The sequence below is a fragment of the Leopardus geoffroyi genome, chromosome D1 (assembly GCF_018350155.1).
Source record: "Leopardus geoffroyi isolate Oge1 chromosome D1, O.geoffroyi_Oge1_pat1.0, whole genome shotgun sequence".
NCBI classification, from domain to species: Eukaryota; Metazoa; Chordata; class Mammalia; order Carnivora; family Felidae; genus Leopardus; species Leopardus geoffroyi.
This window is the reverse complement of record NC_059329.1, coordinates 65,728,535-65,750,871: the sequence shown is the minus strand read 5'-3', so window position 1 is coordinate 65,750,871 and position 22,337 is coordinate 65,728,535. Positions and strand designations below refer to the sequence as shown.

Below are 22,337 nucleotides of genomic sequence, written 5' to 3'. Positions count from 1 at the left end.
TGTGTTGTCTGATTAGATAACAGTGGTAAGAGTAGACATCCTTGTTGTGTTCCTTATCTTAGGGGGAAAGCTCTCAGTTTTTCCCCATTGAGGATGATATTAGCCGTGAGTCTTTCATATATGGCTTTTATGAACTTGAGGTAGATCCTTCTGTCCCTACTTTCTTGAGGGTTTTTATCAAGAAAGGATGCTTTATTTTGTCAAATGCTTTTTCTGCGTAGTAACATTTGTTTTTATCTGTCTGTTTGATTATAGCCATCCTGGTGGGTGTGCAATACCCAAGGGCAATACCTTCTTGTAGTTTTGATTTCTATTTCTCTGATGACTAGTGATGTTGAACATTGTTTCATGGGCTTATTGGCAAATTTTAAAACTTTAGAGAAATGTCTATTCAAATCCTTTGTTTACTTTTTTTAAGTTTATTTATTTTGAGAGAGAGAGAGAGAACATGGGAGGTTTAAGTTTATTTATTTTGAGAGAGAGAGAGAATCCCAATCGGCCCCGCACTGTCAGCACAGATCCTAAGGTGGGACTTGATCCCATAAACTGTGAGATCATAACCTGAGCTGAAAACAGGAGTTGGATGCTTAGCTGTCTGAGGCACCCAGGCACCTTCCTTTGTCTACTTCTTAATTGAGTTATTTGTCTCTTTATTATTGAATTGAAAGAATTCTTTATATATTCTGGATACGAGCTCCTTAGCAGATATGTGATTTGCAAATAATATCCCCCACTCATGGGTGTCTTTTATTTATTTTTATTTAAAAAAAATTTTTTTTAATGTTTATTTATTTTTGAGAAAGAGAGAGAGAGAGAGGGAGAGAGAGAACAAACATGACAGAATCCCAAGCAGGTTCTGCACTGTTAGTGCCGAGCCCAATGTGGGGCTGGAACTCACGAACTGTGAGATCATGACCTGAGCCAAAACCCAAGAGTCAGATACTTAACCGACTGAGCCACCCAGGTATCCCTCACTGTCATTATTTAGAAGTAAAATTGATTTAAAAAAATATTACTCTGTATCCTGAAAACTTGCTTGACTTTATATATTAGCTTAAGAGTATTTTAGTGGAATCCTTTGCATTTTCTGTGTACAAGATTATACCATCTGCAAATAAGAGATAATTCTACTTCTTCCTTTCCAATCTGGATGTACTCTTAAGTTATAACCTTTTTCTTCCTTTTGTTATTTTAGCATAAAATAATGTTCCCTAAAGGATAATGATATATTAGCTAACTCTTTACAGTACATGAATGGATATTTTTCACTTTGTCAGTACTTAAATACCATAACATATATTACTTTTATCTTAATGGATATTAGAAAAAAATGATAGCTCATAATTTTATGGTGTTGGCTCGTATGTTACTTTATCAGAATATTCTTCCCTAAACATTTTATTTAAAATAACAGATCTTCAGGGGACCTGGGTGACTCAGTCAGTTAAGCATCCAACTTCAGCTCAGGTCATGATCTCTTGGTTGGTGAGTTTGAGCCCTGCATTGGGCTCTGTGCTGACAGCTTAGAGCCTGGAGCCTGCTTTGGATTCTGTGTCTCCCTCTCTCTCTACCCCTCCCCTGCTCATGCTTTGTCTGTCTGTCTCTCTCTCAAAAATAAATAAACATTAAAAAAAAATTTTTTTTAAATAACAGATATTCTTGGTGGGGGGCTGGGTGACTCAGTCGGTTGAGCATCCAACTCTTGATTTTGGATCAGGTCATGATCTCACCATTTCTGAGTTGGAGCCCCCACATTGGGCTCTGCACTAACAACGCAGATCCTGCTTAGAATTCTCTCTCTCCTTTCTCTCTGCCCCTCCCCTGCTCGCGTGCTCTCTCTCTCCCTCTCAAAATAAATAAACATTTTAAAAAAGTGAAATAAGATAAAATAAAATAACATATCTTCTTCACTCTCCATCTACCCTGCATCATTTTCTTCTTCGTACCACCTGTCATCACCATACGTATTATACACAAATGTACACTGATGTATCACACATATGTGACATGTGCAGGTTTATGGCCTGTTTCTCCCCACTGAGATGTAAGCTCCCTGAGGGCAGAGACTTTGTTTCATTCTTTGCTGGATGGCAGTGCCTAGGACATGGGTGCTCAGTAAACATTTGTATTTGTTGAATGACTAAATGATTACTTGTATAGAACAAGGTTAAACATTTTGAGACAAGCAAGTCTGTTTCAGGTTGATTCAAGAAAAATGCTGAATAAATAGTTGTTCAAGAGGTATGCAAATAAGATGGAATTTGTAAAGTCTCTATGGCATGCTAGAAGTTTGGGACTTCTAAGAAACAAAAAGAGGTAGGATGGAGATGGAGTTTTGTCATTTTCTGTGAAGTGGTAAGTTATCTGTTAGCTCTTAGACTTATTCCCTAACTCAGATCAGGGGTCCCTTGAGGCTCCTCCTAAGCCATAACACTTGGAATTAAATATATGTGGGAAAGTGGTTCCTACCACCGCCACACAAACCCTCTTGGCAGTTTTGGAGGTCATCTGGAAATGTTTGAGGTGCTTTTGGCTGCCCATGGAAACTTGGCTTATAGGCCTTGTCTTCTTTGCAGGGCTCTGGGTTTTCAGAAAGCCGAAATGACCATGACTGCCAACAAGAATTCCAGCATCACCCACGGAGCTGGAGGCACTAAGGCCCCTCGGGGGACTCTGAGCAGGTGAGCAGGGGAGCACTGATGGGGGAATGGGGCTCACTGGAGGGTGGCATCAAGGGGCAGCCATATGGCTTTGGTCCAAAATGTAAATGATTATCATCATGACTCTGACGGTCAGCCAGGTGAATGATCCTGGCCCAGCTCATGCTGACACTGAAGCAAAAGCCATGTCTAATATATATGCCATTTTTCAGTTCTATAAGTGTTCATAGGGGAGAACAAACAGGGACCCTAAAACAGACTTTGATTTGTGCTGTTGGAGGAGCCTAGAGCTCCAGGAATGGAGCCAGCAAGAAGCAGCTGACGTTCTCCTGGCTGTATCCTTTTTCCTAAGATGGGGACAGCTTGGGGGCTGTGCCTGAGCTAGGCTACACTGTAGTGAGGGAAGTTGACCACATTGGGGTTAGGGGTGGAGAGGCAGTTATGCATATTAGCACAAGTTCCAAGCAGAGAAGTCCAGGTTCTACAAGAATATAGGCTGGGCTGTAAACAAAGCATCTTGGGAATTTTACTCAGCGTAAGCTAGAATCCACTTTCCTGGTTTTGTTTTCTTTTTAAAAGTGGGAATGTAGGGGCGCCTGGGTGGCGCAGTCGGTTAAGCGTCCGACTTCAGCCAGGTCACGATCTCGCGGCCCGTGAGTTCGAGCCCCGCGTCGGGCTCTGGGCTGATGGCTCAGAGCCTGGAGCCTGTTTCCGATTCTGTGTCTCCCTCTCTCTCTGCCCCTCCCCCGTTCATGCTCTGTCTCTCTCTGTCCCAAAAATAAATAAACGTTGAAAAAAAAAAAAATTAAAAAAAAAAAAAAAAAAAAAAGTGGGAATGTAGAACAATAGAAAAACCACAGATTTTGAAATCATATACAGTTGGCTTCAAGTCCAGCTCTGGATTTGAGATAGTGAGATCTCAGGACACTTTCTTATGCCCTCTAAAATCTTAGTTACTCATCTACGAAATAATAATAATAGTACTTACCTCACAGAGTTGCTGTGAGGATTAAATGACATAATATATGTCAGTGCTTAGTGTAGTGCCTGGCATAAAGCTTCTCAATAAATATTAGCTCCTTCCCTATGATGGGATAAAAGCTTCCAGAGCTGAAAGATAGATGTACTGTTCTCACCAGGGCTTCACAAGTTTTGGTTGAGGCTGGATGCTGATGTCCTCGAAGAACCTCTGGGCTCTTTTATTAAAGCCATGTACCTTTTCTAGCCTCTTCTGCTGAATCTAAGGTGGATAAATTTGACTTTTGGGACCTCAACCAGTAGAATGGATAGCTGTGAGAAGGATGCTCAGCTTAGGCTGGGATAGGGCTAGTTCCTCTCTGCTTGTCTGGGCTGTGCAGTGCCAGGGTGAATCTGATGGGGTGTCTGTCCAGAGCTGGCGGAAGTTGTTTGGTTCATTCAGAACTGGAATCAAGATATGGTTGAAAGAATGGAACACTGCACATCGTCCCTAAAGGAGTGACTGGTGTGAACGAGGCAAGAGGAGTTTCCTGTACCACACATTCGAGGTTTGGTCCCAATGGAAATGGCCTGGATGGACTGTGTCAACCAGACAGAGATGGGGAGATTCTGGAACTTAGGCACACAAATTGGATAGCCACTTTGTGGCAGCAAGACCAACAAGAATAGCCCCTACCTCCTGCCCTTGCACCTCCTCTAACCTAGGTAGAGTTTCTTGCATACTCGCGTCCCTGAACTGGGTGAGCCAGAGAATGGCAGGGACTGACAACTTCTTGGGTAAAACAGGTAGAAAACCTCAACTCTCCCAGAGCATGTTGGTGGCCACAGCAGAAGCAGATCTAGATATTAGAGTCTTTATCTCCCATTGTCTGCTTCTGGGGAACCTCTTTGCTGGGCTCTCACCGGTCTGGTGGCATGTGTTACTGAGACTGAGTTGGCAGATGGAGACTGGGAACTAAGATTCCCATTTTTTTTTTTTTTAATATGAGACTGTAGCAGTAAAATAAGCATTATTTGTGATTGTATAGTTTTATTCTTAATTTTAAAGAAATAGTGTATTTAAGACCTGCATTAGAAATTACCATACCAGCAGCCTTCAACTCCTTTAAATATTCATTTTTTTTCTTCCAATTTCTACTATGTGGGGGATGGAATGGGAGATGGAGGTTTTACAGCAAGTCACAAGGCAGAATCTGGGCCACTGACAGGTACCTGTTTCTGTTTGGAAAATATATACCTACATGTTTTAAATATTTTTAGAAATTGCTCTTCCTTGAACTTCCTAGCATGCTTGCCACCATAACATGATAGATGATGTTTGTAAATATCTGAGCGTCTGATGTGCCTAAAAAAAGAATTCTTCCAGCCTCCCCTCTAAGTGTTCACTTCCTTTCTTTCCTGTCCTATTTCTGCTTCCCTTCCTCCCTCCTTTCCTGGGCTTTTAGCATGGAGTCACAGGCCTCTGTGGCTGGCTGTATCCTTCTCTCAGAGGCTACCACTTGGACTGTGGGTGCTATTTTGAAATTGTCATCTGGTGGTTTCTCTGGCTGTCTTCACCCCCAGCCATTTCTAGGGGGTGTTCTTTGGGCTGAGTAGGGCATTAAATCACCAGCTCATTTAGGAAGTCATTGTCAATGAACTCTGAGGGCTTTGCTCTCAGGTGCCAGGCTCTGTGGTAGACAATGGGGGACAAAGAAGAATGACCCATTCTCTTTCATCAAGGCATTTACAACTTGGATTGACGACCTTGGCACCTGAATTTCTTAGTCTGACCTTTCAATAGATGTTTGGCAGTGACCCGAGGCCCTTTTTATCATTGCTAGCCCAGGGGTCTCAGTGGGAAAAGACTCCTTGGTGTGATGGGAACTTTGGTTGGGAAGTATGAGGGTACTAGGGCTTGGGAAAGCTAGGTGTTTGACTCCCTGACTGCTTTGGGGACCTCCACATCATCCACACGGAGGCAGAGGAATCCAGTGGTACTAGGAGGCATTTGTATCTCACTTTGGGGGTAGAAGGTACTCTGGGGCATGGAAAGGTGGGAAAGGTAGGATGGGACCCTGTGGAACTGTCAGGATAGGTGTTTGCAAGTTTGTGCCCTTAATTTGAATGAGATTTCACTTGAGCCAATATGGGTTAAGGATCCTGGACTCCATTCTATTTGTGTGTGTGTGGGGGGGGGGTGTTTTGCTTATTTATTTCCTTCCTTTTCTTCTGCAGCCCAGTGTTCATTGGCAGGATACACAGGAGGAAGAAATCGAAGCCTTTTCATTTGACCACCAACGTTTTGTTCTTTGCTATGTTTTGGTCTCTTGGAGCAGGTTTCCCTTTCTCTTTGTTGATGGGGCAGGAGAGGCACACTGTTTCACCCTTAGCTGCCAGGTACACCCTCCCACAGGTTGTTCCCACTCTAGCTCGTATTCATTTCTGGGAGTGGGAGGTGGGAGTCTCAAAGATCCCCTGGATCTCGGAGGCCAGGCTTCATGATGCTGGTGTTGATGACCTGGGGTGGGACTAGAAGCAGAGTGGTGACTTGCAAACAAGGAAGTGTTGTGTGTAAAGCGAATTCAGCCACCTGTGTGGGGTGAACTTTGTTTGCTACTTGTTGCCTTCCCGGAATTTCACTTGCGTTGTAAGGCCTGGCAGGCAGCAGGGGTGTTCTCAGGAGACTTGTTATGCCTGCCGATTTCCTTAACAGCTTCTGCACTGTGAACCTCCAGCACCCGGTTGTTGCCACATGGAAATATGGGCAGTCGGTATTGTGTTTGGGAACCTTGCCTCTGGATGTAGGTGCGAGAAACCTGGGTGCCTATAAAAATGTAGACTTCTTGGGGGTCAAGGACTTTGATTGACTTCTTTCCTTCTCCTTTGAGCTTGGAACAATGCCTGTTCTGTGGAAGATGATAACTATTTTTGGCCAGTTGATGAGATGTCTGGGCAGTGAGCCTGTTGGAGAATAGGCTGCTGTGCTATTTGAATCTTTATGGTATCTTGATAGTAGGTCTTACCAACTTTGGGCTCCCTTTCCATTCAGTCCAAAGACTTTTAGAAAAGCAGAACTGAAAATAACCTTAGAGCTCATTCAGTATTAACCCACTTGTTTTATAGATTGGGAAGCCGAGACATAGAAAAGAAGAGGTGCTCCCCCCAAATACAAAGCTAATGGGAGGATGAACTCAAGCCTAGCTCTCTTGATCCTTCTATTATTTTATTGTGCCACTACATTCACCTCCCTCTAAACATTCCTGGGATCTCCCTGCTCAAAAACTATTGTCAAGTAGGATATGGTCAAACTTGGCCTGGCTTGTAAGGCTTTCATAAAAAGCCCTGATATTTCTTTCTACTCTTACCCTTCACTATTGCCTAATGCAAAACTTGCATTTCTGCCAGTCTAGATGCAGATGTTACTTCTTTCCCAGTGCTTTTCTTAACTACCCAGCTAAGAAGGATTTCTCTACTCTCTGTATTCACACTTAGAATCCTGAGTTTGGAGCCTCCAAATGGCACTAATCATATAGTAGCTCATAGAGTGGATATTTGTGTGGGTTTTTTTTCCCCTACTCAATTAGAACTCTTTGGAGGCCCAACACATACTCTTTTGGAACGTTAAAGTTGGAGGGGTCTTGGGATTCATTTGGCTCAATTACTTGATGTTACATATGAGGAAGCTAAAACCCACATAGCTAATTGACAGTGGAACTGTAAATTCAACTTATATTTACAGGTTTCTGTGCAGAGGGAGACATTGATTTGTAGTGAAATCCAGAGAGGTCTTGAGATCCCACTGCTAAAGTGGACACAGATCTGGACCCTGTGCCTGGATTTCAGGAAGAGGGTAAGAGCTAGCAGATAGGGAAAGTCTCCTGAGAGTACTGGCTGTGGGTAAAAAAGCAGGCTACCTCTCAGGAGAACCTCTGGCCTTAGCCCTCCGTTACTTGAGATGCTTCCTAGAATCCACCCATGATGTCATCAGTATTTGTCCGGTTATTTATTGCTACATAACAAACAACCCTAAACTTAGTGGCTGACAACATTAATAGTCATTTATTTTGCTCACAAATTTCAATTTGGGTAGGGCTCATTAGGAAAAGCCTGTCTCTTTTCCTTGCAGCATTGGTGACGCAGTGGCTGGAGGCTGGAATCATCTGAAGACTTGTTCACTTACATGTCTGACTGTTGATTCTGGTGGTCAGCTGGGATCTCAGCTGCAGAACACCTACGTGTGGCCTCTGTGTTTGGTTGCATGCTTTTACAGCATGATGTCTGGATTCCAAGAGTGAGCATCTCCAGAGAACAAGGCAGAAAATGCATGACATTTTAATGACCTAGCCTCAGAAGTTACATAGTGTTTTTTCTGTTTTACTCTGTTGATTAAGGAGATAACAAAGGTCTGCCGAAGTTCAAGGTAAAGAGCTCTGCACGGCAATTCCAACGTGGGGGTGTGTGTGAGGGTGTTCCTCCACACCACTAAGCAATTCTCTGACATCAGCTTGGTGCCCAACAGTTCAACTCAATTCTGAGACTATCTACCAGAGATACCATCAGATTCCACAGGTTAAGGGCTCGGTTTCATAAGAGGGCCCTTTCCTTCAGATGCTAATCTCAAGCCCAGGTTGTTACCTGTGCTCTGACCAACTGGCTAAAACATCAGAGGTTCCCACAACTCTCCTTGAGTTCATTAATTTACTAGAGTGGCTCACAGAACTCAAGAAATACATTTACTCATTAGATTACCAGTTTATTACAAAGGATATTAATAGATACGAATCAACAGCCAGATGAGGAGATACATAGGGCCAGGTCCCAAGCAAAGGATCTTCTGTCCTGGGGAGCCTGGGCCTGGCATAGTGGCATGTGGAAGCATTCTGATTCACCAGGCTGGAACCTCTCTAAACCCTTCCCTTTTGGGTTTTATGGAGGCTTCAGTTACACAGGCATGACTGAGGATGATCATGGGCCATTGGTGGTTGATTCACCCTCCAGCCCCCTCCTCTCCTTGGTGTTCAAGGGAGAACAGAAAGTTCCAGCCCTCTAATCTCAAGGTTGGTTTTCCTGGCAAACAGCCCTCAGGTTTAGGTGTAGTCCAAAAGTCCCTTCATTAGCATAACAAAAGACACCCTTATCACTGTCATCACTTAGGCAATTCCAAGGGATTTAGGAGCTCTATGCCAGAAATGGGACTAAGACCAATTACATGTTTCTTACTGTAAATCACAGTATCACACAAGAGGAGGGAAACTAATTCCCACTTGATGAGAGGATTATCAACATCACGTTGCTAGAAGGGCATGTGAGATAGGGTAGGTTGTGGGCACTCTCTTTGGAAAATACAATCTGCCATGGTCTGCCCTCTGATCACAAAAATTCACATCCTTCCCAAATGTGAAATACACTCAGTCTCTCCCCTAAGATCCCAGGTCTCCTCCTTTTAATGGCATCAGCTTAAATTCTAGGATCTTGTCATGTAAGTCAGGTCCAGATATAGATGAAACTCTTTGGGTGCAGTCCCTTTCATTGGGTGCAGTTCCTTGAGTACTGTTCCTCTTGATGTAAAGACCTATAAACTAAAGAGAATTTATATCTGCCACCCAAAATACCCCGGTGGGACAAGCCTAGAGTAACCGCTGTAGATACTTCTTTTCAGAAAGGGGAACACTGGAGGCCACACAGCAGTTAGGGGTCCATTGTAATTCTTATATTCAGTGAGGGCACAAATTACCAATTCCTTGATTAGGTCTTGGTTTTACTGCCTTGGAGGCATTTACCTTGTCTCTGGCTCCATCCTCAGGGCTTTTGGTTATCCCGACTCTTATTTTTCCTTTTCCATAAAAAGTAGTCCATTCTTACAGGTGAGTAGTTTTCTCCAACTGCTTCATGTGCATAGTATTTCAAGAGTCTAGAGCCTTCCTTTCATTTTACTGTCTCTGTGCTTCTCAGTTCCAGCTGATGATATAGTTCCTTTAAAAACTTTGTGAGTTTCTTCCGAATCACTTTATAATCCACTGCAGTAGACAAAAGGCACATGTACAAATCACCTCACCACGAGTCCTTTCCCACTTTGGGTTCTCTGTGAGACTGCTTGGTTCTTAAGAGTCTTAGACGCTTTACTATTTACAGAGGATCTGCCAGGCCTACCCTTAAAATTGTTAGAAGGCCTTTTGTGTGTCTGTCTGTAAGATTTTATGAGACAATGCTTGAAAACATTTTTTAGGTCTTGACAAGGATCTTCCAGTCCCACTCCAGATATTTTTTTAAAGAGATTTATTGAAGGATAATTAAAGTATAATAAACTGAACAGTCTTAAGTATACAGTCTGATTAGTTTACACATTTACGCACATACACACATGCAGTAAAACTGCCCCCACAGTCGGAAAGCCATTTCTTAATTAGGGGCTTTTTTCTTGTTTGGAGAGACTGAGACTGAAACAAGTGTTATCTCCTAACACAGAAAGCCCTTTCCCATTTATATTTCCTTTTTTGGCTCATCTCTTCTCTCTCTTACTATATGCAGCTAGAAGTCAGATGGCGCCTTAGCACTCTACTTGGAAATACCTTAAGCGAGTTCATTAAATTAGGTATATTTTCTATTTTCCATGTCACCACTGGTGACAGGATTAGCAAACTTTCCAATGTTTTTTGAGGGTCCCCTTCCTCTAGCTTCTACTAACATTTTCCTTACTTTCCCTTAAGTCCCTCCTGGTAGCCAGTCACTCAGTCCCAAAGTCACTGATTTAGGATTTTGTTTCAACAGCACTCTGTTTCTAGGTACCGAAATCTGTTCAGTTATCTACTGCTATATAACTATCCTGGAATTTTATGGTGTAAAACAACCATTTTATTATGCTCACAGAGTCTGTAGCTTAGGAATTCAGACAGCACTGCAGGGATGGCTGTTCCCTGCTCCATGATGTCTGGATCCTTGGCTGGAAAGACTTCACGTGTAGGGTAACTCATTGACTAGGGGCTGGTATTACCTAGAGGTGTCTTACCTTACGTGTCTGGGGGTTGATGTTGGCTATTTCTGGAACCTCAGTTGGGACTGTTAGAATACCTATATGTGCCCACTCTGTGTGGCCTGGGCTTCCTCACAGCATGGGAGACAGGAAGTAGAAGCTGCTGGTTTCTTGAGGCTTGGGCCTGAAAATTGACAGATTCATTTCAGTTGTATTCTATTGGTCAGGCAGTCACAGAGTCCAGATTCAAGAGGAGGGGTCATTTTTATAGGAGGCATGTCAGAGAATTGGGGAACCATATTTTAAAACCATTACAAGTATCTTTAATATGGTTTCCTGAAACTACATTTCTCTGCTTGTTGGCTTTGCATAGTACCTGGTTCTGTTTTGTAAAGCAGTTTCATTTTTACCGGGAGCTATTCCTGTAAGGCATAATTTTTACCTGCCTCAGGGAGGGCTTCTGTCTTATAACTGCTCTGTACTACTTAGGGGACTTAGGGTCCCCCCCAGAGAAGAGCTCACCAATCCTCTTTATGCTTCCCTAGAAATCAGCTGGAAGGCAGGCAGGTGTGACTTTGGTAGATTCTTAGATGTACTTTTGGAAGTGAAAAGGTGACTCCGGTTCTGCTCTGACCCTACCTACTATTCTACCTACCCTGACAAGCTGTGATTGATCTCAAGAATCTCTAGAGATGGTGGCTCATATGAAGCCCCACTTGGTGGATGAGGCTGTCCTGGGCCCTGTTGTGGGGGTCCAGCCATTTGAGATGAGGTTGCTTTGGGAACAGGAAGTCCAAGTTGTGAGAGTTTCCCTGTCCTTTGGCTTTTTATCAGGACCATCCCAGAGTGGGATCTCAGTGGGAGTTATTGAACTGAGCACCTGCTCCGGCCTGGGGAACAAACTTTGGGACTTGCTGACAGGATTCAGGCAGACTTCCTCCCCTTTCTCCTCCCGTGTGACTCAGAGTATGGCCTTGAGGGAATACGGTGAGAATGTCATCTCCAGAGTTGGGGCAGTCACTGCGTGGTGGTAGGATCCTGATGTCCACTGAGCCAACAGGGGCCCACCTTCCTTGAACAGTCCGAGAATGGTGGATGGCCAACTTCTAGGCAGTTTCATTCAGAAGCAGGCTGGACACTTGTTTGGTAAAGACTAAGCATATTGGAAGCTGGGCTCTGTATAATCTTAATCTGTAAACAGGCTCACTTGATGTGATCTACAGCCCATCTTGGTACCTCTGGGGCTGTTTCCTGGACCCATAGGAACCTTCCCCAACTGGCCCCAACTTGGTTTTCTTCCGTATTGATACTGATACTCTCAGAAGCCCTGTCACCAGAACATGCTGAGTTCAGAAATCTCTTGTCATCAAGGACTAATTAAAGATAGCCTTCCCTCCCAAAGAGTCCTTGGGTACACTTGGCATCCCTCAGCATGACTGCTTACTGCTATATTACTGGAGAATGGCTCAGATCACTAAGCGAAGGGTTAGGTTGTATTCTTATAAAATAATACCAGAGGAAAGGGCACATAGTTTGATAGTTTGCATTTTAACTCTCACTTTCTGTCTATGTACACACCCACACACACACTTTAAATTTAAAATTTTCTTCTTTAAATTTTTTTCTTTAAATTTCTTTTTTTTTTTAATTTTTCTTTAAATTTCTCTTTCCATACCCTTAGTTCATACTCTTTGTTTCCTACTCACTTGTCTTATATATTTGTCTGTATGTGAGTATTTATGCTCCACTGCTCCTTTGCATTCTCTCCCCTTTCTTCTCTCTTTCTCCTTTTATCTCTGTAAATGTTGGTTTTGGCCAGTCCCATGCTGCGGTGTTGGCATGTGCGCCTGTGCCGAGAGCAGATCTGGCTGCCTGCTGACAAGGCAATGGTGTGAGTGTTGCGTTTCACAGTGTCTGCCTTCCCAGGGGCAAACCTGGGATTTTAGAATAAAGAGCAAGAGATGATCAGAGCAGAGTCTTAGATGTCTTTTAGCTGTGTTGTATTTACTTTTATATTTCTTTTATATTCTTGGAGCCATTTATGGTGTTCAAGCACTTTTGAAAAGTACATCATTTTAGCCACACAGCTAGTAGTAAGGATACTTAGAGCAAGTGTTTTTCCTGTTTTATGGATAAAGAATCTGAGGCACAGAGGATTTAGGTGACTTTTCCATGAGTACATCCAGGAAGTGATGGGACTAGGACCAGAGGAAACCCAGGTTTTTAGACTCTTAGTCTGTTATATGATTTTTCCTTATGGGAGAGGTCTTTGGGAACTGACACCTGCCCTCTGGGCTGCACTGAGTGCTTTGTGTAACTTTTTGTATTGTTCTTCAGGTCATATATCAACAAGAGGGGGAGGCAGGGAAGTCTGTGCCTGTCCTGGGCAGGCAAAAGGAGACCTAAGTTTTAACCATTTATTTTTTATTCATTCATTTAGTCGTTCAACATAAACATTAATTCCTAAATTCTAGATGCAGTACAAAGAATGGGGGATACGAAGATTAATAAGACTCTGTTACCACCTTCAACTAGGTCCATTCATTGTCTAGTAAGGGAGGCAAGTGAGGAAATAATATAGTCCAATAACATGTTACAAGTACCATAACAGACATTTTTCCAGGCTCAGTGGAGGCATCAAAACATAGCTGTCTCCACCTGGATGAAGGGGGTAGGATCAAGAGAGATTCCAGAGTGCAGCTACAGAGATATGTAAGTGACCAAGCCAGCATTCCGGGCAAAGGAAACAACGTGGGAAGCCTAGAAGCATGAAAAGCAAGGAGTTTGACGTGGGTAGGATACAGGATTGCATGTAAGAAAAAATAGTGAGATGACAGAGGAAAAATAAATAAGGACCAGATCATGAGGGGCCTTGACATCCATGTCAATGAATTTGCACTTCATTCTGTGGATAGTGGGGAGTGTCAAGCATGAGGAGTTTCCCTTACTAGAAAGATGTCAGAAGATAAGAGGATTGATGAGAACTGGGTTAAGGTTGAAGGCAGAGAGAGAGATTAAGAGATTGTTTCAATAGTCCCGGTGAAAGATCAGATCTGAAAGAAGGAAGTAGCAGCAGTGGGGATGATGAGGAAGGGGACATATCTGAGAGATGTGAAGGATGTAAAATTGGTAGGACTTAGTCATTATGTAGATCTGTGTGTTTGGGGAAGGAGCTGGGTACATATGGTTGAAGGAGCGGGAAACAAAGAACAAATCTGGATCTTTTCTCCCCTCTGTGGAATGAGTTGGAAAACATGAAAGCAGTAAAAGCCAATGGTGGAAGCATAAAGCAGCACAGGGATGAGACTACGTTAGAAGATACTCAGCCCAGGTGGATGAGAGTGAGAACAAAAGGGATTCTCCAGTCTAAGGGCAACCCTTCTAGATGCACATTGGATCCCCATCCCCTTTACTGCTTGCTTAAGGACATTGCTCCTGAATTTGCCTGCTTTCATCCTGCACCAACAGCTTTTCTCACCACAGTGAGTCTAGTCACCCTACGACATTATTACAGTATTGTTGATTGCATTCCCTATGCTGTACTCTTCATCTCTGTGACTTATTTATTTTATAGCTGGAAGGTTGTACCTCTTAATCCCTTTCACCTATTTTGCCCATCCCCCCACCTCCCTCCCTTTTGGCAATGATTAGTTTGTTTTCTGTGTTTAAGGATTTGTTTGTTTGTTTAGATTCCATATATAAGTGTAGTCATGTGGTTTTTGTCTTTTTCTATCTTATTTCATTTAGTATAATACCTTATAGTTCATCCCTGCTGTCATAAATGGCAAGATCTCATTCTTTTTTATGGTTTAGTAATACTCCACTGTGTATTGGTATATGTGTGTGTACATCTTCATTATCCAGTCATCTGTTGATAAACACTTAGGTTGCTTTTGTATCTTGGCTATTGTGAATAATGCTGCAATAAACATAGAAGTGCATACTTCTTTTTGAATTATTGCTTTCATTTTCTTTGGGTAAATACCCAGTAGTGGTATTACTACATCAGATGGCATTTCTATTTATCTTATTTTATTTTATTTTATTTTATTTTATTTTATTTTATTTTAGAGAGAGAGAGAAAGAGAGTGCACTAGCGGGGAAGGGGGGCAGAGAGAGAGAAAGAGAAGCCCAAACAGGCTCCACACTGAATGCAGAGCCTGATGCAGGGCTTGATCCCATGACCCTGGGGTTATTACCCAAGCCAAAATCAAGAATCAGGCACTCAACCAACTGAGCTACCCATGCGCCCTTCTATTTTTATTTTTTTATTTTAATTTTATTTTTTTTAAATGTTTTATTTATTTTTGAGACAGAGACAGAGCATGAACGGGGGAGGGTCAGAGAGAGAGGGAGACACAGAATCTGGAGCAGGCTCCAGGCTCTGGGCTGTCAGCACGGAGCCGGACGCGGGGCTCGAACTCACGGACCGTGAGATCATGACCTGAGCCGAAGTCGGACGCTTAACCGACTGAGCCACCCAGGCGCCCCTATTTTTGATCTCTTGAGGAACCTTGATACTATTCTCCACAGTAGTCGTACCAATATACATTCCAACCAAAAGTATACAAGGGTTCCCTTTTTTCCATATGCTCACCAGTGCTTGTTTTTTCTTGTCTTTGTGATACTAGCCACTTTGGGGGGGCAAAGACTGATGGAAGCTGATTCTATTCTTGGAATTACAGAACTAGCTCCATTTGTAGGGAGTGCTCAGAGGAGATTCTCAGAAGAGTGCCAGAGCCCCTAGTAAAGAGAATGAGATCCAAACATCAAGACCATGGAGATCCAAGACCATCGAGACCAACAACTGCTCTATGGGGAAGTGGAGGAGAGGCACAGGGTTGGAAGGTCCAGGGCAGTGGTTTTGCACTGGGATAAGGCAGGCCAATTATACACAAGGCTGGCCTTTCCCACCTGCATCATTTTACTGTTGCATTGTAGCAAACCACCCGAAAACGTAGTGGTTTAGAACAGTTTATTCTCATGTTTCTGTGCATTTACTGGGCAGTCCCTCCACTGGTGTCCTCTGGAGTCACTCATGTAGCCAAGTTCACTTGGATCCAAGATGACCTCACTCACGTGTTAGACTCACGTGTCAGGCTCACACTGAGGCAGGCTGTCGGCTGCAGGGGACTCAGTTGCGCTCCTCTTGTCCTCTAAAAGACTAGACTGGCTTCCTTACATGACATTCTCAGGGTAGCATTCTAGGTATATACAGGGGGCTTCTGCAAGGCCTCTTGAGGCCTCAGGTTTGGAACTTCACTTAATTTCTACTCCATTCTTTTGGTCAAAGCATATCACAAGATCAACCTAGATTTAAGGGGCAGAAAAATAGAATCCACCTTTTGATAGCATGAGCTGCAAAAGATTTACAGCCATTTTTAATTTACTTCCCTCCCCTTTCACCCCAGATGTTTAGAATCTAAGAACAAAGGTAAGCTCTTTGAAAAAGTTTGCCAAGCAATTGTTCTGAGTGCTGAGCCCCTCATTAATATTAGTTATTATCAGGCTAAGATTGATTGCTATGTGTTAGCCACTGAGCTCAACACTTGACATATATTGTCTCTATTCCTTACAATAATCCCCAGAGATGTGTGCTTTTTTAACTTCCATTTTACAGATCAAGATACTAAGGTTTAAAGAGTTCAAGTTATTTGCTGAAAGTCATGTAACTTGGTAGTGGCTATGCTGAAATATGAACCCCAAGGCTTTCTAATGTTCTTACCCTCTGTTGAGAACAACTGGCCTAGCATAACCATTAAGTGAAAAAGTTAATACTAACGATAATTACAGTCATAGTGAGTTACAGTGTACGATATCAGCTCACATCCATAGTCTCATTTGCCCATTATGACAACCCAATGACGTAGTTGGATCGGTTTTGAGGGATTGAAACTGGAAGCTCAGAGTGAGTGGCTTTGCCCAAGGTCACATTCCTAAAAAGGTAGAATTAGAAACAGGGAGAGTTAAGTGAGAATGGCATGAAGGCGAGGGCTTATCTATATTGTTTACAAATTTATTCCTCGAACCCTGGAGTGAGTGATGAACCTGGAGATGCCTGGGCTCCAGGCCCCTTTTTTCATCCCAAGCTGATACAGCACTTGGGGCCTGGCCTGTGTGGGAGGCTGTGCAAGGAATACCTGTAGCTCTGGCCACAGCTCAGCAATGATACAGAGACCAGGACCTTTAAAGGCAAGGGTCAGTCTCTTCTCTATTTGATGATTCATGTGAGGAGGGAAACTAAACTTTAGTTACAGCAGGGTAGGCATTTAGGCATTGAGAGAATTTCTTGCTTTGTGGAGATTTCTCCATGCTGGGACTACTACGGGAAGTTAGGGAGCCATTTGTTGTGAAATCATGCTGGAATCAGACCAGAGATCCTTACCCTATTTCTTTCCCACCTGTGGGAACTGTGCCACACACATCTACTCCCCATAAGTACAGTGGCTTCATGGCCTGATGACTTCTCATCTTGGGAGTTTGAGGAGACGCATCTCTAAGGGAGCATATCAAAATGTCTGGAGCAATGAGGCATAATCAAAAGGCTTCCTAAGAGATTCTGAGTCTCATTAGATGCCTGTCATCTCCCACTAGATTTTAAACTTCATAAGGACATGAATTTTTGTCTCTTTTGTTTATTCTTTTTTTTTTTAATGTTTTATTTATTTTTGAGACAAGGAGAGACAGAGCATGAACAGAGGAGGGTCAGAGAGAGGGAGACACAGAATCTGAAACAGGCTCCAGGCTCTGAGCTGTCAGCACAGAGCCCGACGCGGTGCTCGAACTCACAGACCGCGAGATCATGACCTGAGCCGAAGTCAGCCGCTCAACCGACTGAGCCACCCAGGCGCCCCTTTTGTTTATTCTTATATCTAGCACCTAGAGCAGAGCCTGGTCCATAGTAGATGCTCACTAAGTATTTGTTGAATGAAAAAACACAAATTAAAGTTGTTTTCTATTCAAGGCATCTTCTCCCACCTCCAATTGAGAATAGCTGAAACAGAATCCTTTGTGTAGTCCAGACTTTACTGGCTTACAGGGCTGGACTGATGGCCTTCTGTATCCATGGTTCTGTGAAATCAATGAGGGACTTCAGGCCTCCCTCGATTGTGAGTAGGTTGGGATCTCCCCAGGCTCAAGCTTGGCACATTGCCCTGCTGCTGCCTACTCTAGGGAGCGCTGAGGCTTATTCTTTTCACACGTCCTTACTGAGCAGAGTCTCTTTGGTCATTGGCTTGGCTGGGCACTGAATTTCTCTCATCTGTGCCCATGTACACATGGGATGGCTCTTGTTTGACTTTCCCTTTTAAAAACAACTTAAGCATGTTGAGGTTTCCTGTTGATCGGGGGCAGCCAGAGGCTATGACCCAACAGGGAATTGTCGGCCAATCCCTGACTCACCCAAGCTACGGTTTTCTGTGTGTGAGCAAGCAGTGACAGCAGGCTGGCTTGAGGGCAGCTGGCTGCCTTCCTGTGGATGGCATGGGACTCTGGAGCCTGTGAGGCTACTGCCCGGCTTTAAGGCCCATGGTGGTAGGGTCAGGTAGGCCTTTGTAGCATGTGGCGTTGGCAAAAACCCTACTGTCTTTGAACTAAAATTGTTTGAGAAGAAGGCTGGAAGTTGACAGTGAACTGAAAAGATAGTCCTCTCATGGTTCTTGTCAATAAGCTCACCTTTACCTTTTTGTTTCTTTATTTGTCCTTCATTCCCTGAGCACCTTACAGATACTGAGGATGTGTCCTTCCACCTGGAAGAAATCGTGGTCTAGTAGGGAAGAGGTCTAGAGGTCTTGAGGGGGAAGAGGTCCCTGATCCTTATAAATGCACTGTTTGAGACAGGGCTGTGCCCAGTGCTGTGAGGGTTCCTGCCGAGTTATGTCCTGGAGCCTAGGCAGTTGACAAAGATGGCAGAGGCCACTGCTTCGTCTTCAGAGGGGGCCACATCACATACTGTAAATTCCTGTCCTGGCTTCCCTCCTTACTAGCTGAGGGGCCTTGGATGAGATATTTAGCCTTTCTGGGCTTCAGTGTTTTTCATTTGTAAAATGAAGATAATAATAAACAATAATTATTATATAGAGTTTTTGTGAAGACTAAATGAGTTAACAGTATGTATTATTTAGAACTATTCCTCATATCTGATAAGATCTATGTGTGGATGTAGAGCTAGAAGTGGCCAGTGCTTGTTTGAAGGGATGCCACCGCTGGAAGGTAGAGCTGCCTGAGGAGCTGGCCTCCTTTCCCCATGGGCGTCCTCACTGACAGGGCCAAGAGGACTCTTTCTTGAGGGACCCTTCTGATCCTTTTGAGACCTTCAGAGATCTGAATTCTGGTCAGGACTCAAGCTGAGCTGCATATGTTGTGGTGGTAACAGAAGTCTCAGGGGAGACAGGGCTTTGTTAAAGAGACAGATCAAAGCTCTTGGGTGTATATTTGGGGCAGTGCAGGAAGTAGTGTGCTGGAGATGCTTTCTAGCAGCTCCTGAGAACTGATCACTAGCATTTCTTCCCAATGTCACATTCAGTGAGGTCAAAATCAGCCACAATAGGAATATTTATACCATGGAAGTTGGCAAACATTACAGATCTGTGCTTTGTCTTTCAGAGGGCCAATTGCTAAATATTTTGCAGACACCACTGGCCTTACTGTGCTCTAGTTGGCAGATGTAGATTCTGGGGATCCTCTCACCTGACACAGAGCTGGCTTCTGCTCCAGATGGTACTCAGGGTCTCTGGGCTTGAACTGGGCAGAGAGACCCATTGAGTTTGGCCTGCTGTGGATAAGGAGCTGTTCCTTTCCTTGAGGATGGCTTTGGGGGTGTATTACTTGAATAGAGTACTTTGAGCTTGAACGTCCTGTAGGAAAGAGTTACTTAGCTCTCTACAAATGTAACACCATACCTCTGGTTGTCGGGCCACTCACTGCCATTTTCTCTTCTTTTCCTTTTGTTTTTGTTTTTGTTTTTGTTGGTTTTAGGTCTCAGTCAGTCTCTCCACCTCCAGTTCTCTCCCCACCAAGGAGTCCCATCTACCCATTCAGTGATAGTGAAACGTCAGCCTGCAGGTACCCAAGCCGCTCCAGCTCCCGGCTGCTCCTCAAGGACTGGCACCCCCGTGATCTTTCACCCCCAAATCCTCAAGCTCACTCCCCAGACACTTCACCACCCATCTGTCCTCTCAAGACCACTAACTTCAGTTATTTGGACAGAAGCCCTTCAGTGTGCAAGAGAGAGGACCAGAAGGAGAATGTCCAAGGGGCAGCCCAGGATGTAGAGGGAGTAGCTGCTTGCCTCCCCCTTGCCCAGAGCACCCCATCCCTGGGGCCGGGATCCGGCTCACGGAGCTCCTTTCTGAACCGCACTGGCAACCGTGCCCATAGCCTGGGCATCCGGGAGAAGATCTCAGCATGGGAGGGTCGCCGAGAGGCTTCACCCAGGATGAGCATGTGTGGGGAGAAGCGGGAGGGCTCTGGGGGCGAGTGGGCAGTCAGTGAAGGCTGTCCCAGCGTGGCGCCATCCCCCTGCAGCTCAGAAAAAACCTTCGATTTCAAGGGCCTCCGGAGGATGAGCAGGACCTTCTCAGAGTGTTCCTACCCTGAGACCGAGGAGGAAGGAGAGGCGCTCCCTGTCCGGGACTCTTTCTACCGGCTAGAGAGACGGGCAGGCCGGAGTGAGCCCAGTGCCTTCCTCAGGGGGCATGGCAGTAGGAAAGAGAGCTCAGCAGTGCTGAGTCGGATCCAGAAAATTGAACAGGCCCTGAAGGAGCAGCCAGGCCGGGGACTCCCCCAGCTCCCCAGCAGCTGCTATAGTGTAGACCGAGGGAAAAGGAAGACTGGGACCTTGGGAACCTTGGAGGAACTGACAGGGAGCACGAGTGTGAGCACTGACAACCGGGCAGGAGGAGTGGCTGGAGTTGGGGGGGAGGCAGGCCCACCCCTGGAGAGAGAAGGCAGTGGCTCCACTAAGCCAGGGACCCCGGGAAATAGCCTGAGCTCCCAGCTGCTGCCATCAAAGAGCTCCCTTGATCCCGCTGTGAACCCTGTTCCCAAACCCAAGCGCACCTTTGAATATGAGGCTGACAAGAATCCCAAGAGTAAGCCAAGCAATGGTCTACCTCCTTCGCCCACACCTGCTGCTCCACCCCCCCTGCCCTCCACCCCAGCCCCACCAGTCACCCGGAGACCCAAGAAGGACACGCGTGGTCACCGCAAGTCCCAGAGCAGGTAACGAATGTTCCTCCAGTGTCTCCACAGCCGGGTACTGTGGCTTTCTTTTCGATGGAAGATGCGAAAGCAGACTGTAGTTGTGGGTCACAGTCAGAAGTGCTTCATGGATCCTGAAGCGTGAGTAATTGTCAGGTGGTGACATCAATTAGGTGAAAAAGAAATTGTTCTGCTCTTGCAGGATAAGGATACATAAACGTGAGTGGGAGGATGAAAATGCTTCTTCCAAATGCTGCCTACTGAAGGTGTGGGCTGGATTTGGCCTTGGGGGGAGAGTTGGGCTACGTCTTGAGCCCTGTTGGAACTGCCTTGGTCCTTGTGGGAAAGGTAGGACCACCTTACTTTTACATAGAATGGGCAGTCCTTTGAGGAACGTAGGATCTTAGTCTCATGACTACCTGAAATGCCAGCATTAGAAACTTATTTCCTTGAGGGAATCATTATCTGAATACTGCATGTTGCCATTAACATAGTAGCATCAATACATTTAAGATGATTTTCTCTCTCCTGAGGGCTGCCTGGCCATTTAGGGATCCTGGGCCTTTAGGAAGAGGAGATCCTTGGATCGTGAAAGGGGAGACTGATGGAAAATGTGTCAAAGAATATTTTACTGGTTTTTTTGGGCCATGTTCAAGAATGGCCTGTCCTGACACTGTCATTAGCTTCCTGCTCAGTCTCAGCATTCTTGACCCTGGACTACCTGGGCTGTCTCCACAATTATAAGTGACTGACTGGGCACTGGAGCTGCTAGGGTTGTGAAAGTTGACAGACACCTTATTCTCTGAATTGGGGTAGGCGGGAGCCCGCCTCCTTAGAAAGGCCTGTCTGCTTCTCCCTCACTGCCTTTCTCTTCTAACCCAAAGCCAGATGGCATTTGGGCTTATTTTACTTCTTGGGGTTCTTCAGTTGGGTCTAATACTTCAGGCTACACCCAGCATATCATTCAGGGATACCATCATATAGATAACTGCTCAGCCATGAGAGGAAGACATCAGAAAGTTTCAGGTGCATGGGCCAGAAGAGCCCTGGGCTAAGGGTAATCCTATGTTTTGGCTTACCCCAACATGCTTACTGGCTCTCAAGACTTTAACAGCCTGCCAGGAGTGTTTGCTTTGTTCTGATCTATCCATTTCTATAAATACCCATCTAGAGCCTGCCATGCACTAAACCTTGTACTGGATAAGGGGACACAGGGTCAAATAAGATACGGTTCTTCTATTCTTCCATTCTTGATGTGGTACAGGAGGTAGACCACAGATAAATCCTAGATGCTCTATGTGACACGATCCATGTCAGTGTAGGATGCTACAGAGACCCAGAGGAAGAGGCAGCTAAATTAGACAGGGGAGTGCGGGAAGCCTCCTTATAGAGGGAGTTGTTGAGCTAAATTTAGAAGAACAAAAAAGCAGTTAGCTAGGTGGAAAAGGGGATGTGGGAGAGTATATCAGCCCGAAGGTTTAACACATACTCCTGTACATGTTACATTTATATATAATACACACACACACATATACCGTATATGGTGG

General features: G+C 44.6%; 1 protein-coding gene across 12 annotated transcripts in view; it reads left to right on the top strand.

Moving 5' to 3' along the window:
* Nucleotides 1-22,337, top strand: part of DENND2B (DENN domain containing 2B) — a 178,809-nt gene that overhangs the window by 124,955 nt on the left and 31,517 nt on the right. For 10 of the 12 annotated variants that reach the window (XM_045484420.1, XM_045484419.1, XM_045484415.1 and 7 more), the window contains 2 exons: nucleotides 2,577-2,681; nucleotides 19,567-20,811. In XM_045484420.1, the coding sequence (XP_045340376.1) occupies nucleotides 2,602-2,681; nucleotides 19,567-20,811 (1,325 nt within the window). In that variant the 5' untranslated portion in view covers nucleotides 2,577-2,601. Of the gene's footprint in view, nucleotides 1-2,160; nucleotides 2,167-2,576; nucleotides 2,682-19,566; nucleotides 20,812-22,337 lie in introns of all 12 variants that reach the window. The other 2 variants (XM_045484421.1, XM_045484423.1) reach the window with 2 other exon arrangements.